This window comes from Brachyistius frenatus, unplaced genomic scaffold (genome assembly GCF_029030835.1).
Source record: "Brachyistius frenatus isolate BFR_SWC_R1_liver_20210118 unplaced genomic scaffold, ASM2903083v1 Contig_29, whole genome shotgun sequence".
Lineage (NCBI taxonomy): Eukaryota > Metazoa > Chordata > Actinopteri > Embiotocidae > Brachyistius > Brachyistius frenatus.
Window position 1 is genome coordinate 782,317 of NW_027210628.1, and position 13,785 is coordinate 796,101.

Genomic DNA, 13,785 nt, shown 5'->3' on the forward strand with positions numbered 1-13,785 from the left:
CACACACACACACACACACACACACACACACACACACACACACACACACACACACACACACACACACACACACAGATACACACAGGGATACACACAAACATGCAGTGGCTCTCGTACCCTCAGGCAGAACACCGTGAGCGCCAAGGTTACACATCAATGCTAATAGGGTGGTGTGTGAGGAATTTATTAGCTACTGTGTACCGACCGTGTGTGCTTAGTGATTTAAACATAACTGAGAAGATCAGAGAAACACAAGATAAGGTTAGATGCTTGGATATGTAGTCCGAAGGTGATGATAGGCTTGAGGAACGGTGAAGGTTTATTCACAGACACAAAGGAAAAAATGATGAGCGAACAAATAGAAATGGAAGGAAGAGTAACCGGACAATAGAGGAGCGTTGCTTCAGTTGAATTACGTGCTAGCCTGTGTTATATTTTTTGTGTGTCTGTGTTACTGGTTCTGTGAGGTTGTATTTGAGTGCATGTGAGTATCACATGACTGACGTGTGTCCAGATGCAGAGTGACATGGTTAACTGGAGCCTGATTAAACCAACAAATCCATAGAGTCAAAGAGAGAGAGGTGAAGTGGTTCAGGCAGAGGAACAGTTACCTCTTAATCTTCTCTCGCAAGTCCCTAAACAAAAACAACAGCTCCGTCTGATTTATTGTCGATGTGTGTTGCATTGTATACGTAGATGACCATAACTTTAATTGTTTTTCCACGCTACTTTTGAAAATCAGACTATTTTTAGTCTTATATTATAAAAGAGGGATTTCACCGAGTGCACAATTATGTTACATTTCTGACTTTCCACAGACATTTATAAATAATAATATCAAGAGCCACACAAATGTACTGTAATTAGAATATGACCCAAGGAACCTTTTCTCTCTCCTTTTTATTTACAAACTTCTATCTCAACAAAGTAGTTCATCGCTGTGAAATAAATTGTTCTAAAACTAGATTAGAGGCTTCATATAATTAAACCAAATAGCCAAAAAATTGAAGCAGACCACCCAGACAAGTGCTCTGCTCAGATATTCATCACAGAATAAACTCCTTATATTTCCTCTAAGCTGCTCTCCTGGGCCCACTAAGCTTAGTTTGCTTTTAGAGGGAATTTTTTTTTAAATGGTTAATGTGATGGTTTGTGAATGAAGTAAGCAGCAAAAAGCATACAATTAGGTGGATTTAATTATAAATCTTGTATGCTGTTTGTAGATGGATGTGCACTGATCCTCGGCGTGTACTGAAAATCTCACTGATTTTTATAAAGTAAACTTTGGAGGAGGAGGAGAAGTGGGAAACACTAGCGAAGTGCAGGGCCTTGTGTGTTGTGTTCAGAGTGCACAGTCGTGGTTGTGTTTCTGTGCTGTTGATTCAGTTTAGTTACGAACAGAGGTTACACTGCAGTTCTTAACGTCCACGGTAATTAGCGTAAATGTCAAATGGTTGCATTGTGTGTGTTTATATAAGTAGTTGTTATTTTGTATGAGTCATGTGTCATAGTGTAAATATCTCTAGCTTTAGGTAAATGGGCGGACACAGTCAGGTGAATACAAAAGGACTGGACAGAACTGAGACACGTAGACACGAGTCCATCAGCTATAATTGCATGTTCACTGCAGTAACTTTGAAAACAAACTATAAAGTTTAGATGGGTGTTTTATATATTATAGAGATGATATATGAGCCAGAGAACATTTAGTAGGACTACATGTGTAATGAGGGCGGGGGGAGTCCTGCAATGAAATCTTTTTGTGTCGTGTTTAAAGTATGATAACTCTACTTTTAAAGTGAAACCGTGACACCTGATTCACAATAGCATTAAAACTAGTTTGTGAATTCACACGATCATTTAAGACGTACTCTGTCTGAAAAGGTACGACACGAAAACTAAAAACAAGTGAATTATTGTCGCGCAAAATATGTTTATATTCCATGATATTAACGTGACACATTGCATTTACTATTAAAAAGATGTGGTTGACCTGCTGCTGTTACAAAGTAAAGGGTTGACACTGAGATATTTGTTTTTGCACATGAACTTGAGGTGTGAGGTGTCTTGTCATATTCCATGCGAGTACTTTATGCAGCCTATCGGTATTTCTGTGGTACAGTTTTGGTATAAATATTGCAAAAATATTTTGTTGTCTTTAAATGTCTTTTCCACTTTCCTTTAAACAAAAGCTGGATGGAAGCAGTTAATGAGCCAAAAGCCTGTTTGAATAAGAAGCTGCTGTAACAATCTCTGTCCCAATTAACACGCTTTGGTTTTTATATATTCCTTTTGTGTGAAGCCTAAACACACATGAAGACTCACAAAATGGTCACGTTGAAAATTTAATAGGCTTCCACAGTGATTTCCTTCATTTATTTAAAATATTTTTTTGTTTTTTTTCCCTCTCTTTTTAAAAGCTAGAAATCTGAGAGGCATGGCAAGGCATTCTGCTGTGAGGGGAGCAGCATTCACAAATACTAGATCTAATTCCTTTGGCAGCAGCTCAAACTGCTACAGACAGACACATAATCAGCTGGGGAGTGTTAGCGCCTCAGCCCACTAGCAAACACAGGACCGAGCCCTTGTTGTGCATCGCTGCTTTTCAGAATAAATATCCTGATGGAAAATACAGTGGGAGGAAAGAGGTATTCATGTGTGTATAGCTCTTTGTTCAGTCAAAAATACAGAAGGAGAGAGGAACACTGGCTTTCCGAGTTACTTTACTGCTCATTCTTCTCGATTCACTCTCTCCCTCATCTTCTCTCTGTCTCGCACCCCTCCTTCCTCCCTCTCTTTCTCTCATCCTCCACTGTACCCTGTGTGTTTTGGTATTCATACAGATGTTTGGATTTGACTGGCAGTTTCTCCTGAGACTGTGCACAAGCGGCTGACTCGTCTCATCTGCATTTTGCATCCCAGGAAAAAAAGAGGAACAGAAAGCAGCGGAAAGCATCAGCAGGCATACAGGCTGTGTGTGTGTGTGTGTGTGTGTGTGTGTGTGTGTGTGTGTGTGTGTGTGTGTGTGTGTGTGTGTGTGTGTGTGTGTGTGTGTGTGTGTGTGTGTGTGTGTGTGTGTGTGTGTGTGTGTGTGTGTGTGTGTGTGTACGCTGCCTGTTGTTTGGCTTTGGCAGCTTAACTGGCCCGGGTGCTGTTGCTGCTGTGATGTTTTAAGGACGTTTCAAGGTCATGCTTTCGACAGGCCTCACCGCCTCTGACATATTAAACATTTATGCATTTCTGTACGCAGATGAATTATAGATTGAACATGCAACTGAACATGCTACAAAATGGCACCTTTGTGGTTGGTAATAGACACATTAGGGCCCACAGACACAGCATCCCACACGACATCATTTATTCTGCCTTATCTCATCAATAGCCGTGCTAACGCAGGCACCAACAGGACGGATCTTAGCCTAAAACAAAACACTGGAAAATTCCACAGTCGCAGTGGAAGGAATATGAAAGGTCTGTCAGTTGTGGTAAGTGACTCATAAAGATAGGGGCCACCTTATGTAAAGATCATAATGCTGGAGCTGACATACTTTATTTAAAAGAAAAAGCTATCTCGTCATGCTTACAGAGAAAGCCGGACGGGGAGGAAGATAATACCTGACTATTTTTTTTTTTTGTCAATCAGAGGTTTGGTTCGCCTTTTTGATTTTGAGCACATGAGACCACAGATAGTTACCCAGCTAAGAACCAGGGGGTAGTTATCAGGCCGCAGAGACATGAGATGATAACGCTGATAATGGAGGTGTTTGTCCCAAAAGGAATATTGATTATCGCAGTCAAAGCATTTCCCCTTCTAACGCTGCCCTTCCCACACGGCATAACTAGATGGAAATGGAGGGAATGTGATATTGGATGCTTATGAAGACTGATAAACGTCAACAGCGGGCACGAGCAGCACCTGTCAAGTTGATATTGGGGATAGAGTAAGAAAAGAAAGGGAGAGAGAAAATGGGAACTGTAGAGAGATACATTTGCGCCATCTCGTAGATGCACCGCTCTCCTGACGAAAACGCAGCTGCAGGATTTTCTATCAGCCACCACCTTCTATATGTTGTCTCCTTGGTGGAACGCCACAGTATATGAACAGAGATAGTCTCCTGTGGGCATTTTCAATTACTCCGCTCTATACAGCGGTAGGGGGGGATTAATCTGCTCGTTTGAATGCACGCCACACTTAATGGTTTAGCTGGTGTGCCGCGGGCCTCGTCTGTTAGCTGTGCTTGGTATACATGTACGCTTTTGTGTCTCACTCCCTTTTCTTCCTGCTGCAGCAGAAGCCATTTCTGATTGCACCACTCTCACATCAAGTTACATTTTGATTCGATTTTCACGGAAGAGGACCTCGCTATAAATTCTCCAAGTCAAACTCCAAATTAATTGTGTAATAGGCAACTTTACAGCATTTTGGGAAGTGACTGAAATCGTACGGTAATAGAGTCGTGGCATATTCAAAAGAGGAATATTTCCTGGCTCCCTCCCCCCAGGAAAAAAAAAAATCTGGTTTACAGGCTGATTCATGTGTCTGGAAATGACAACGACACCAGGCTTGTGTCTGTACCAAAGACAAAAAAAAAAGGGCAGGATACCTGTTGTGTGAAAAAAGGGATGAAATAAATTGATATTTCATCATGTCACTCAGCACAGGAAAGAGATTACAGAGTGATCTGCCAGACGACGGGTACAAAGTTTCAGCTTGTTGCTCGATCAGTGACGTAGTAACCTCCTCTGCATCTACATGTAGTTTTGAGTTAGTCATTGCCGCCATCAAACTGTTTACTCATTAAGACAGATGACGGACGGCTGTCCTTTTCCCTTGGAGCTATTTGATTATATGAGCTCCGGTTCAGGGCCGAATCAATAACCAGATTAGCTAGGCCCAGGCGCGCGCGCACACACACACACACACACACACACACACACACACACACACACACACACACACACACACACACACACACACACACACACACACACACTCACGTACACTCACATGGTACATAAGGCTGTGGAATGAATTCTCGAGTACAACGGTCAGTTTGTGTCTATGTGATTTAGCTCTATGCCTTTGCTGCAAGGCAGACACACACACACACACACACACACACACACACACACACACACAGACATGTACACGCGTACACATAAGCAGGCCGTGTCTGAGATGCAGCTGATGGGGGAAACAGTGATTAGATTAAGAAGAGCTCTGCCTCTGCTTAGCAGCCAGGCAAGTGTTCCCGTCTCTCTTGCCCTCTGTGTAAGTGCTGCTGTGCTGTAGGTTTTCTTCTTATCGTATACCTCCAGGCTGTTTATAGCTTTTTAAATACCTGTTCAACAAAGCCAATATTACCACTTCCAGCCTCAAACCAGTTTTAATTAGAACACCTACTGTGTATTATACGGAAAATTGACTCTGGTCAGAGGCGTTTACAAGTTTCGTATTCTGCTGCGCTCTCTTTTCTGAAGACGGTTTCTTTACTCAGTTACCCAACAAGCTTGACAGTAGGCTTGTGTAAGCAAATAATGTTCATAGTTGGTTGCAACAGCATGATATTGCTGAATTGCTTATTTCTGACCCGACATGATGCAGGTGGGCTGAGTAACAGGTGCACAGTTGGGTAGTTGAGTTGAGTGAATCGTCGTGCATTTGTTTGCACATGTTTGTTTGTGTACACACTAGTGTGTCTTAGTGTATTTTGCTAAAGATAGGAAGCAGCTTCACTAAAATGGCTGGTTGCCTGCCCAGGTGCGTGGCCGCATTCACCTGCCAGCTACTTGTGGAGGTGGTGTCCTCGCTCATGACACATGGTGCTGACTCAGTTGGATCAGCCTGCCTGCTCCCCCTGCCTCGCTGTCTGTTTCTGCGTCCTCTATCATCCGTCCCAGCCCAGTTAACAGCAACTTCAGCTCAACACGGAAATGAGCACTGCACAGAAGCACGAGCCATTTCCCGGAATGCAACCCAGAGTGGTGCCGGCCTTTGTGTACACTCAGCTGCAGTGTCACTTTCACCTTCATTTAAAGAACAATCACAGCGAGTAAAACTTTAAAAAATACCACAATTTTTGTATTCTGAAAACGAAAGACAGACACTTTTGCTGTAATTTTACATGTCAGATGTGATGTAGGCACATGTAAAGGCTGACAGCATTCTCTCCTGCCTTGTTTTTATTCCCTTACTCACAGTAAGTCTTTTGTCCTTTTTAGCCACAGAAACAAGGTTATTACTAACCGAATAAGCATTACATGTCTGATAGATACCATCTCCACTAATACCTTTAACCACATTTACATTTAATTAGCAGTGAAAATGTAAAGGATGAGACAATGATTTAGACTGTTTAATCCACCAAAATGTCCTAGCTAAGGGCCTCGACAAGGATCAGTCCCATCCGTCACACCCAAGGATTACAGCAGGACAGACAGCAATGCACAGCAGAGACATCTTGCTGATTTGACTGAGCTGGAAGCTGAGATGCTGGCTGCAGCGACCAGAAGTGGAACAAAGGCTGGCAAGCTGTTGATGGGGATTTGATGCTGTTCGAGGGAAGTCTGCGGCTGGGGTGATGGCCCTGCAATAACTTGCAGCTGAGATTTGGATGGAAGAATAGGGGGTCAGGGTCATAAAGCAAGGGACTGCTCCTGGCACAGGAGGGAAACTAGAGGAACTGCGATGAGGACCAGAGAGGCCAGACCAGGGCTGGGGCTAAGGGACAGGGACTTGGGCTGACAGGCAAGGCCAGGCCTTCAATTCCAAGGCCCAGTCCCCCGTGCTCCAGGCTTCAGCCAAACAGCTAGGCAGGTGTCCAGCTGATCTCACACCCCCACAAGGGAGGAACTGCAGAGCACCAGTCAGTGGAGCTGCACAAATTGAAGTGTCATCTCCAGAGTCAAGATGCTCACCAATTTTCTGCATGCGTTGGTGCAGAGTTGGGATTCAGCCAGTGGACAAATGGCTCCAGTTCCGCCTACAGTTTGGCTGAGCAAAGGAGACTGTGGTGTGTGTGTGTGTGTGTGTGTGTGTGTGTGTGTGTGTGTGTGTGTGTGTGTGTGTGTGTGTGTGTGTGTGTGTGTGTGTGTGACACAGAGAATGTGACTCTGTATTGTATGTATAGAGCACTGCAGGTCCTCCGAGTCATTGTGCTTGAAGATTGTTGTCTTTTGACTGCCCACAAAGCAGCAGGAAATAGTTTATAGTTTAGGTTATTTTTATAAAAAATAATTAGGCCAAGTAAATCTGAATAGAGTTGACCAAGTTGTATCACTTCAGTTGTGAATATGTAAATGCATATTGTGGAGAAATTTTTGTTGGTCCAGATACTTTAGCCTCAGGAAACATGCGAAACTGAACACTACATCTGAAAATAAGAATATCTGCCTACGGGGTCATCCTATAATTGTCTGTGAAATATAAATGTTGAATAATATAGATCTTTGTTTGACACACCCCTCGGCAATGGGCCTTAACCTGTCATCTCCTGACCTCTGACCTTACACAAGTGTGTTCCGATTACCCAGGGGCTGTGAGGCAGCGTGTGGGAAAGCGGCATCGATCTCACTCAAAGACTGAAACATCACAACGGAGAAAGAAGAGGGAGGGGGGGAAGTCAAGCCAAAGTTAAATGAAAAATTGCTTACGTACACGTCTCGCGCGGTCTGGAACATTTATTATTCTGAGTCACACAGAGAGAAAAGAGGTGGAGGAGGATAGAAGAAGAGAGGAATCCATTTGGTAAAGTAGATGCAGATCGATGAGACTGGAGGCAGGCAGGCCAGAGTGCAACAGAGGAGAGGCGTGTGTGTGTGTGTGTGTGTGTGTGTGTGTGTGTGTGTGTGTGTGTGTGTGTGTGTGTGTGTGTGTGTGTGTGTGTTTGTCGGTGAGTATCTGAGATGTGTCTACGTGTGTGTTTGTGTGTGCGCGTGCGTGTGTGTGTGCGCGTGCGTGTGTGTGTGTGTGCGCGTGTGTGTGTGTGTGTGTGTGTGTGTGTGTGCTTGCGTGCAAGAGGCGTCCCAGATTACTTTCCCTGATTGATCCGGCCCAGCATCCGTCTGACCTGCAGGACATTTCAGAGCTCAGAAGAGGCTGGTGGAGGTGGAGAGATGGTGAGAGAGAGAGACGACCAGGAAGAAAGGGAGAGGAGAGAGAAAAATAAAAATCAATAGCGCAGAGAGCATTACACGGAACTTGACTGGTCGAGAAGCTGAGATAGTAAAGTCGTATTAATCTCTTTGTGTCTCAGTCAGTTTGATAGGAACTCCAATTCCGTTTCACTTTGGGGGACTGAGAGAGAGTCTGAGTCGGCTTTGTGGTAGAAAGAAGGGGACACATGATTATCAGTGTCTCTTCAGCTGATAATACATTTTCAGTGACATAATTTTAAATCATCCATCCATTTCACATTTTAACAAGTCACTTGATGTTTTGAGAAATAAAATAAGATGAAAAAGGCATAAGGAAATCACGAATAATATCTAAAGCAAGATGGTGAGGCAAAGTCTATCAAGTCAGATGGTTGCATGCTGGCTCCATTTTGTAGCTGCCAGGCAGAGTGTCTATCAGCAGAGAGATCCTGCAGCATACTGTCTACTCCGCAGTCTCAACAGCCTCCATCTATCCTGGCCAAGTCAGGGTAAATTGATTGTCTAAGCTCTGTAAGAGAAGGGGGAGGGAAGCCTGCACCAGGCCAGCAATATAAAGTGGTCCTTTTATGGGGTAAAAGCTGAAGAGGAGTGACGAAGGTAAAAAAAATACAGGAGAGGAAGGGGTGGGGGGAAAAAAACTCCTTGGTCGTCTATATTTTGTGTAAAATTGTACCACAATTTACTCTGGGCTGTGTAGAAAGTAAAATTGAGATAATCTTTGTGCCTGGTATGCAAGAAAGATTAAGACTTTCCAATGTTAGAGGAAAGCAAATGTATACTCCCCTTCCTTGCTCGAGGCGAGTCAGGCTCGTCCTATTTGACTGCAGTACCCAGATACCACTGGCCGTGAGCCCAAGGAGACAGGAAGCACTTTTGTGGCATCAAATATTAATGGCGTTGTAGAGTGTATTGATTATATAATAACTTTTCCCAGCATCTGAGCACCGACTGAAATGTATTCCCTGAATAATTGAAAATGTATCCATGAGCGGTTTTTCATCTCGATGGTTGGTGGATGTAATTGCATTGCACCCTTATTCCAGTGTTATTTGAGATTTTATCAGAAGACGTACATGTGTGTGTTCATGTGATAAAAGCAAGGACAGTGAGAATATGAAAAAAGATGAAACCGTGTGTGTGTGTGTGTGTGTGTGCGCGCGTGTGTGTTTGTTGCGCCTGATATTGTGTTCGTTTTATCGAATGGTTGAGCACTGAATATTGAGCACTGAGTCGTGTTTGGAAAATGGGATGCAGAGACTTAAAGGCACTTCTAAGAAATGTAATATTCCTTCTGCTGACATTATGCTCCCTTTCACTATACGTTAGCTGTTGAAACTGAGACGTGAGTCATATACATCTGCTTGCTGCTTCTTACATTTTTATCACCACGTTTGCACATGCTACGATAACACTGCACCGTCTGCTTGCTGCGGCGCACCATCCACTTCCTGACACAGTGTGTAAAATGACGGCTTTGCAGAATGGGTGAAAAATGATTTGGATGTTTCACCTCTGCCTAACATTTCCTTTTTTCAGGGTAGCTTTTCAACATTACATTTAATGGATGGGACAAGTCATGTTAACATGCAAGCCACACAGTTTGTCCTCTTGATGAGATGAATGTTGGTCCACTGTTTCGCATGTGGTGACTAGCATGGGGCCCCTTTCCCTCCGGGGGTGTAGCTATCCCTGGCACTGCCCTCTCAACACATCTTACTGGCTTTGTCACACTTGAATTTAAACTAAATCCTAATGTTTCTAACCAATTTGTCCCAGTCAGATTTAGAAAGTATTTGTATATTTTACACAACAGCTATTCAACAGTAAGCCTTTGGTCCTCACCACCCTAAAACAAAGGTGGCTAAACTGATTTTTCTTTATCATCGTGCCGAAAAATATCTCGATATTCACCCACTACCTGTCAGCGAGGAGAGACGATATTCCTTGTCCTCTTTTCTACCCTGACCTCTTTGCCCCTCCGTATCTTCTCTTTCCCTTTCAAGCTGACAGTTCACTCTCATTTAGACCTCCATTATGCATTCCTGCCTAAGTTTACAAGACACATTGACAACAGAACATGTACAGACTCCCTCTCTCCTCCCCCACCTCCGTCTCTCCCTTTCTCTGAAGTATTGGAAGTGTCTTCCCCATTACTCAGCCCTTGCTGTCTCTTCCTACTCCCATCTGATCCCTCACTCCCGCTCTTCATCTCTCTGAAGGAGTAAATGAAGGCAGAGGTCATACCTCCTCTCTTCCTCCTCTCCTGCTAAATTGGCTGTTGTAGCATCCATAGATAGCTGCAGGCATTTAAGCCCCCTGCTCTGGAGAGCTAGTGAACAGACTTTCTGCTCATTTGTGGCATTTCTGTCTCTTCAACCACAGGCTTGTTTACCCACAGAGAGCAAGAGGGAAACCCTCATTATAAACTCTGCCAAGGTCATTGCAGTCACCACACCAATCTGCCGGCATCGACACACATGCAGTTTTATTCTGCCGACTGCGAAGGTGCACAGATGATTAAAACAGCTGATGAAACATTTCTATCCTAGCAGTTACAGTTTTACCTTAAAAAAATACTATTATTCCCCAAAGCCAAACAATCATCATCAGTTATACCGGCCGAAAACAAAAATTACTGAGCCACTCGTCTACTTGTTTTAGCTTGACTGGTGGTGACTGCAAAGGTGTAGCTGTGTTTTTCTAGTGAGCTGCCATTTTCCCCACCCAACACGCTCAACCCCTCCATTCCCCCAAATCCCACTGCAACCCTAACCTTGTAAAGTGAATGTATGATGTTGACAATGGGCTGTGCATCCCTCCCTCCTTGTGCTCCCCTCCATAGGGGTCGACAGAGACACAGTGGCGTCAGGCAGAGCTCCCACAGCTCCAGGGATGGGCAGAGAAGGGATTGCTGACACAGCCAAAGATGGTAAGGAGACTACTGCTGCCAAATGGATGGCCCAGCCATTTTACACACACGTGAAACAAAATGATCTGATATTGTACTGTGTTTACATAAATATGCACTGGTTGGTGATACTGCTGACTGAGACAGTTGGACCTGAAGCAGAGATTGATGGATGGGGCAATAGACAGAGGGCAGCAGGGGGCTGGGGTTGAAAGGGTAGAGGAAGCTGTGCAGAGATGATTGAAAAGCATTTTAAGCTGCTGACATCTTCACCCTGTGGAGGCCAATAGACAATGTAGCACTGTTATGTCTAGTATTTTCTCGATTTAGATATTCATATTGATTGTTTAGTATTTAAAACAAAACCATAAAATATTTACGGTGGTTTTTTTTAAACTTAAAACATGCAAAGCTGCACCTGTGAGCAGTTCTACTGGCCATCTACTTCCCCGAAGACACACTGACGCTTACAGTTGCTCACTGCTCCTCTTTTTAATCAAGCACTCACACAACCTTTAAAACTTTCAAAGTAAAAGGTCCCTGCTATGCACTTTGCTTTACAGCTGTAACTGAACTGCAACCGTAGCCTCAGTGTTGGAGTCAAGTCGATTTATCGTTCTTAAGATGCCAGTTTTAACAATGACCACCAGATATTTTTCAACTTCTAACAGCAACCACTTCTATCAAATTTTATCTCACACCTTCTCACATTTGTTTCATATGTTTCCAACAGCTGTTTGCATGTATTACTTTTTAGCCAAAAGCACTGTGATGTCTCTGCCTCCTACACAAGTAGCTGTAGAACTTGCGAGCAGAAGAAGCTGCATGTTGAGGCTGAGAGCCGAGGAGGGCTGTGTGTTGGACACAGTCAGCAGGGCATGCAGCGCGGCCTGTCCTCAGCACTGGGCTCCACAGTGGGAGAGCGGGGACAGCCAGAGTGCTCACAACCAACATGAAGTGGACCGCTGAGCAGCACAAATGCTGGTGGGCAGGGACAAGGAGGGGAATATAATTGGCCACTGGGACTCGGCAGGTCCCTGTTAATTAGAGGCAGCCATTTTGGTGTAAAAATTCCTCAGAAAACGTCCCATGGAGTTGAAAGTCTCTCTGACAGAATGGAGCCCAGCAGGGAATGTAAACAGATTTAATAAGGCCCTCTCCAATCAACTCTGTTATGCCTAGATACTATTCTCTCCTTCCTCTTCACTCTGCCTCCCCCCCCCCTCCTTCCCTCCCTGTCTTTCTCAGTCTGTCTCGGTATCTCTGTTGTGGTAGAGTGGTGAGTGAGCAGGGAAGGATACTGTCAAAAGAACAATTTGCATGCAGCTCTCATCTTGAGAGCTTTTAGACATCTCCTTGTCTGTTTGTTTTCTGCTGTGGGCTTGAGCCATTGTTCTCCTTCTGTGTATGTGATTGTGTGTGCCTTTGAGTATGTGCTCCTCCGCTCACTGCAGATCCCACAGACTGTGAATGCATGGAAGTGTGTGCTCGCATGTGTGTGTGTTTGTGTTTAAAATGAGAAGATGGAAGCAGATTTTTTTTTTGGCACTGCTTCTTAACAGAAAAAAGAATAACTCTTAAGTAATAAGCCTCATAGCTTCATTTTAAAGGTCCTCCTAGAGTCAGGAAAAAGATGGATATTTTAACCCATGTAAGGCCCCGTATCTTATCCCATAACATAGTTGGTGAAGTTACTCGGAGGTCGAGAGAATCAGTTTCACATACTGGGATAAAGACCACAGGTTTCCAAATTTATTTCGGAACTTTTCATTAAAATGTGCTGTTGACTTTTCTAGGTCATCTTATCCATGTCAAAATTGTTGGAACCCACTTTAATTCACTTTACTTACCAATTCAGAAATGTAAATTTGCTCCAAACAATCTCAAATTTATATAATTGCACTATATTACACTGATAACATGTACACAGTGTTTGTCATATGGATCATATTATCAACATATGAGTGGTGGTTGTTTGGTAACTAAAGAGTTATTCGTCTGCTGGTTCATTTATCTCCACATGTAGAGATAGATAAAAGTAAAGTGATTAAAGCCGAGAAGTGCGCACATTGTAAAGGTCTAAAAATTGTTTTGAAAAACTATTTCTGGACAAACTGGGAAATTTTTAAATTCTTTCTTTGAGCTATATTATTAGAACACGGGTCTTTTTTGATAATCCCGAAATAGAGCGAAATACGACTCGTGTGTCGTTTCTCCTTTGCTAAAACCAGCCCTGCTTCCGAGTGCAGTCTGCCTGCGTGTACTTTAGAATAGTTAAAAATAGACTGAGAGCTGAATGGTTGAACAGGGGGAAGGAGAGATGTGAGTGATGACTCTAAAAATTTGATTGAATCAGATTAAAGAATATTTGCATCTTAATTTGGGTTTCAGCATGTTCAGTCAGTACAGTGCTTTTTTCCCAATAAGATGGGAACAGCTCAAATGGACATGGACAGACCATTTTTAAAGATCTTCCATGAAGCTATTCATTACTCTTCAAGCAGAAACAGCATCACTAAAAACAATGTGATATAGTCGGGTCAACAGAAACCTCCATCTTTTTTCAGTTTTATCTTTCCAACATTTAGTGATGCAGATTAGTTGTTTCTGCTTTTTCCATTTGAAAACCACTGACTACAACACACACACACACACACACACACACACACACACACACACACACACACACACACACACACACACACACACACACACACACT

The 13,785-nt window shown here is 43.4% G+C and overlaps 1 protein-coding gene across 5 annotated transcripts in view; it reads left to right on the forward strand.

Annotated features, from left to right (window-relative positions):
- elavl4 (ELAV like neuron-specific RNA binding protein 4) overlaps positions 1-13,785 on the forward strand; it is an 80,000-nt gene that overhangs the window by 18,263 nt on the left and 47,952 nt on the right. For all 5 annotated transcript variants that reach the window (XM_069699024.1, XM_069699023.1, XM_069699025.1 and 2 more), the window contains one exon: positions 11,000-11,086. In XM_069699024.1, coding sequence (XP_069555125.1) covers positions 11,000-11,086 — 87 coding nt within the window. The remainder of the gene's footprint in view (positions 1-10,999; positions 11,087-13,785) is intronic.